Source organism: Loa loa (assembly GCF_000183805.2).
Source record: "Loa loa unplaced genomic scaffold supercont3.205, whole genome shotgun sequence".
NCBI lineage: Eukaryota > Metazoa > Nematoda > Chromadorea > Rhabditida > Onchocercidae > Loa > Loa loa.
Window position 1 is genome coordinate 2682 of NW_018108385.1, and position 5916 is coordinate 8597.

Sequence of the window (5916 nt, forward strand, 5' to 3'; positions counted from 1 at the left end):
ATAATGAATTGTATGGAAAAGATCAAAGGTAATAATTTTATAAAGTTTCTTTCTGACTGTCATATGGATACAAGAAGACATGTAATAATGTTTACGTACCTTTCATTCGTTTGCAATAAATATGTTTTAATTTTGGCTTAATTTCTTGGTATTAAACAATTCAGTTTGGCGATTTCAGTTTAATAATCCAAAAAAGTAAAAGTTATTCATAGTGAGCATTCGTGTGCAATGTCAGAAACGGATTTCAAGTTTTATTGTGGAAGGACGTTTCTTTCGATTTTTTTTGATGTATGAATTAGTACTGTTACGACGACTACTACTGCTGCTACTACTACTACTACTTCCAATTTATTATCATTAACGCTATATTCGGATTAAAAAAGAAAAAAAAAAGAATTGAGGAAAAGATATAGATTATGTTACGATTTCTGAATCTGATCATTCTATTAGTTATTTTGCTGGAAGAAATAATTCCATCACATCAGCTTGCTTTATTTGATGGGAAGTTGGATATTGGACAGTTGAAGGACGATCGATTGCTACGTTTATATGAAAACATTGAACAACAAGGCTTTGTTTGTTTTGTATTAATTTAATATAAATTGGCCATTTATTGTTTTTAATTGCAAGAAATGGCATAAACAAACAAAATTCGCAGCTTTTACTCATTGTTTTATTATACCAATTCATTTAAAGCTTATGATTACATACTATTCAGCTGATTGTTATCTGATTTTGTTTAGTTTCTGTTTCGGCTTAAGTTTTTAAGATAATCGTCTAAAAATCATTGAGAATATTACGGTTACATCGGAATAACTTTCATACTTTCCTAAAATTCTTCCATTTTTAGTTTAATTCTTTCGAAAAATCCAATTAGTCTACACTTGTTTGTTTTATTTTATTCCACTACATCTTCAATTTCATAAAATGACATTTCTCATCACCAATACACGACAGAAAGCTATGGAGATCACCAAGTCGATTGGAAAATTCGGAACTAGACGAGGAAAGCAAACATCCAATTTACTCACCGAGGCATAATAAGGTTACCGAACTTTTGATACGACAACAACATGAAAAGTTACATCACGCTGGAACAGCGCATGTTCTTTCGGAAATGAGGCGCAAAATTTGGATACCGAAAGGACGAATGGAGGTGAGATGTGCGGGCTGCAAACTTTGGACAACTAAGCCATTTAAATTACCAGCTATGCCCAATCTTCCTGAATCACCGGTTTCACGTTCAAGGATTTTTGCCAAAATTGGATTGGATTATTTTGGCCCCCTCTCCATCAAAATCGATGTTGGAGTAACCAAAAGATAGGTTGTCCTATTCACAACAAGAACAGTTCATCTGGAAATTGTAGAAAATTTGTCAGCTGAAAGTTTTCCACACGTGCTAAGGAGATTCATCTCACGACGTGGCTATCTGGAACGAGTTCTGAGCGACAATGCAGGCCATTCCCAAGTAGTTTTCAAAGCCATGAAGGAGCAAGTACACATTAGAATAGATGAATTCCTAGCAGAAAAGGGAATGGTTTGGGGAAATATAACACCGAGAGCTCCTTGGAGTAGCGGACTCTACGAGCGACTGATATAGGATTGACCAAGAAAGCTATGAGAACAGCTAATGGGAGAAAACTGTTATGGGGAAGAGAACACATGACGTTGATCGTCGAGATTGAGGGTGTATTGAATACCCGGCCGTTGACTTATGCTAACTCCGATGATTGCAAGATAATACGCCCAATCGATTTTATACATTCTAGTGCCTTTTTAATCATCCCAACAGTGGATGACGACCAGGACTAATTCAAACCAGGAAATCTTGATACAAAGGAACGAATAATCAAATACTGGTTGGACGCTTAAGGTACTCGATATATTTTGGGAAGCATGAAAAAGGGACTACTTAATGAGTCTCAGGGAAAGAACACAAAAAGAACAAGTAAATCCCAAAAGCACAGAAGATCGTAAGCTAAGAGAGGAAGAAATTGTATTAGTAGATGAACCAGAAACGCCTCGAGACTTGTAGAAGTTGGCAAGGATAAAAGAACTCAAAAAAAGGTAGAGACGGGGTGATAAGCAGCGCATTGGTAGAGATGCCCAACGGGAAACTTCTCAATAGACCAGTAAATGCACTATACCCCTTGGAAATAACTGCTGAAGAAAATTCGGAAATTCAACCGACAGCTTCTAAGAAACCAATGGAAAAACCAAATCAACAAAAAGGACCTGTAGCCTCAACAACTAGGAATGCTACTCAAATACGAATTCAAACACCCAGCATTATAACTTCTGAAGGCAATATTCTTCTTCAGTCGGGAATGGAAAAACTCCGAAACTCATTTATCATTGCTCACCAATTCATCGTGTTATATACATACATATTTATACTCCTTTTTTTGTTGTTAATTAGTGCAAGAACAATATTATCTCCCGAATAAATCTGCATCGCCGAGAAACGAGTTCAACAGAAAAACAAATTTCCCAACACTTGGATCATTGTTTCTAGAACAATGATTTAAATTATCGCCATGACGGCAAGTATCAACAAATACCGTCACAATGATAAGTATCACTTCGATAAACTTCGTGAGGATAGATGTAAATTGTTGGTATTGAGTTGCTGAAAATCGATTATTTACGAATATAAGGGTGCAAATAGAATCGGTTTTCGAAATGTTTGAAAAAGTGACCAGTCTTACGGTATTGAAGTTATTTCCAGGATGTTCGCTCTTTCTGGTATTTTGTTTCTCAAAAAGCAATGTAGGAAGCATTTTCGCTCAGCCCTTCTATTGACTCATTTACTGATAGATCTGGTTGGCCTTAAGCACATAGAATAATGTGCCTAAACTCATTATCCTGTAACTTAGATGCTAATAGCTGCTATAATATTCATAGGCCAGGTTCAACAGAATATGAATGAAGATAAGAGGAAAGGAAACCTCCAAATCAAAATAAATTCCAGTCTGATCATTCATTTGAAAATTGACTCAGATTCCTCTAACTCTATTTTTAATCGTAATGACCTATTTCAGACCATGTTAAGTTTATTGACCTATTTTAAATCATGTTGATTTTGTTACTCTTCAAGTAGACCATGCTTGCTCGATTATGATGACACTTTCAACCCCTAACTAATGAAATTATCCCAGGTAAGCAAAAACAAGATACTTTATCACTAACTACTACAACACTTGTATGAATGGTCTAATTAATATTTGCCCTCGAGATGGTCGCGTTACTGGCTCTTTGGCTTTTTCGCTTTTTGACCATACTGGCCCTTAACGTTGACATCTTCTGATATGGAATTGAGTATTTCAGAGGTAATAATAAAATAACTATTAAGTAATCATTGCAAAGTTAGTGATAAAATATGCAAAGTAATCGACTCTAATGTACTTCAAATTTTTGAATTATCTAGCGTCTACATGTACGTTGCGCTAATTGTGTAGTTCTGAACGAACTGGATTACGCATACGTAAATTTACGTGGATAACATGAAAAGTTAAGTGCATAATGTGATTGGGAAATTTGCTAAAAATGCATAAAATAACGAAATACACAACTCAAGGGGTCAAATATCGAAGCAACACTTTCATTTAATTTTATTTGCTGAACAAAATTTGGTAATTTTCACTAAATCCTTCAAATTTAAAGAATTTTCCTTAAAAAATGACCTTTTTATTTTAAGTTGCTATCATTCAAGTTTCTCAATCCTTTTTCAAAACGATTAAAAATGGCATGAAATGATTGGTTATCTTGTGTTTCATATAAGAGTCGTTCCAATATTTCGTAAGTTTTCAGTCGCTAATTTGAACTTTTTAATTAACATTTCGTGCAAACTGTCGAAGTCTATTTAGGTTTGATTATGTGGTGTTGTAACGATTACACAAGCAATTTTCGGAGTGCTGAAATATCACCGATAATTTGGAAATAAGAATTTCATTGATAAAATCAATCATCCTTTAGTATATAAATCTTACGACAAAATTTTAGAGTTATAGTAAAATTAATGCATGTGTGATATAAATTCAGCATTCGCTGATATGTCATGATTCCTCGATGTCCCATGCTAAATTGTCAACCAGATGGCTGACCATTGACATGTATATAATCTCTGACTGATACAAAGAGCTTCGGTGAAATATTTTTTTTGTTTCCCACCAATAATTCTCGACTGTTGTGATTAAGTTTCACAAACGAAGATATTGGAAGGGAATGTATCTACACTTGCTGCAAGTGTGCTGATGGCTAAGAAGACCGATGCCGGATAAGAAGTTCGGCTGCAAAAGGCACAGTGGAAAGTCTCTTTCGGCGATATTGGTGAGATACTTTTTTTTTCCGCGTTGTCTTCTCGAGGCTGATTCTGTTTATGTTCTCAAAAAGTAAGCAGCAGCTTCCTACATCTTATGTCTCGTGTATTTCCATCTTTCTTGGTTCGAGACCGTAGGGGACATTAACGGAATTACTGATATCAATATAATCAATGTCATATTGCATAGTAGGAATTGTCGTTGCGCAACCATAATCTACGTAGTTCTCATCTGCTTCGAGTATCATTAGCTAATAACAATCGTTGTATAGTTCTCATCGTTTGCAACGGATTATCACTCAATAAATTCAGCGACAGTTCTTTAGCAAATCCATAATATGCAAAAATAGGAGAGTTTTTTTCTATCTGGAATTTATCGAAAGAACTTTTAGCTTGAAATATTTTATGTTTTTAATTGGGATTTTAGTACTTAAAGAACGAAAGAGTAAAGATAAGTTATGACATATCTATTCATCAAAAATCAGAAAGCACATTCGTTCATGAACCGTTCATAAGCAATAACTCTACCAATGACTAGATTTAGCAAAAGAAAGTAAACAACAAATGAATCGTTTTGTGCTTTTCCGGCACGAATTTATCACTAAAACCGGGCCGCAAAAAAGAAACCTATACCACCTATAATCTAATTATAATGAATAGTGGCTTCATTGTTGCATACGATACCGTTATCCAAGTTAATATCAAATTGATTTTAAATAACATACTGAGAATTGATAAGGTTGTGGAAGCAAAAAAAAATTTCCAAAAATTCACCTTAGCTTCAATTTCATGAAATCTTCCCTTCCCACCAAATTCTGCTGCGACTGATATTTTTGTCGTTTGATTTGACGGCAAAAAAAGTATATAATTACATGACTATTATTGGGTATTGATTTGGGTAACAAAAATGAATATTTTCGGTCAGCCATTCTCAGCGGTAACATTGAAATGACTCTCCAATAAAACTTTGACCGAAAGATCTCCAAATTTCTTTCTTTCTTCTAACAAAAAATGGAGGAAAGGATCTGCAGCTGTATTAAATATTAAATTATATTATTGTTTGAGGGATTAGGTTTATCACAGTTTAATATACCTGCAAAACTGTCACCAATCTCATCACCAGCGAAGTAACTTTGAGTGACAGATACTGGCATAGAAGATTTTATCGTAATTCGAGAATCATAATTACTCTTACAAATACTATCACTGTATTCAGCATGGAGTTTTGTCACCATATTTTCATTCATTTTGAGCTGGAAATGATAACTTTGCTAAACTAATCAGCATTCAAAAATTATTAATTTGCCAATTCAACAAATTACCGATTAAAAAAATCTCTTGATTTAAAGAAAAAAATTCAAACTATAAAACTTCCCCAATAAAAATGAAATGGAAAATGCAAAATAAAAAGAAAGTGTAAAATTTATGCAAATTTTATAATAATTAAAATCATTTACGCAAATTTTATAATAATTAAAATCACTATTCAACTTACGATGTGTGTATCGTAAAAATTGTTTTTGTCGCGAAATAACTCTATTTTGTGTTAATTGAAAAAGGGGGCTAATATCTTTAAAGTCTGACTTACGTACACTTTT

General features: G+C 33.8%; 2 protein-coding genes across 2 annotated transcripts; one reads left to right on the top strand and one right to left on the bottom strand.

Moving 5' to 3' along the window:
* Positions 1–2102: 2102 nt before the first annotated feature.
* On the top strand, positions 2103–2447 carry LOAG_11938 (hypothetical protein; the record flags this gene model as incomplete). The annotated part of the gene is made up of 1 exon (XM_003147455.1): positions 2103–2447. The coding sequence occupies one exon, from the start codon at positions 2103–2105 to the stop codon at positions 2445–2447; it is 345 nt and encodes a 114-aa protein (XP_003147503.1).
* A 2792-nt stretch (positions 2448–5239) lies between these two features.
* On the bottom strand, positions 5240–5565 carry LOAG_11940 (hypothetical protein; the record flags this gene model as incomplete). Its single annotated transcript, XM_003147456.1, has 2 exons — positions 5240–5349; positions 5412–5565. 2 exons carry the CDS (start codon positions 5563–5565, stop codon positions 5240–5242), a joined length of 264 nt encoding a protein of 87 aa, XP_003147504.1.
* Between the last annotated feature and the right edge of the window lie 351 nt (positions 5566–5916).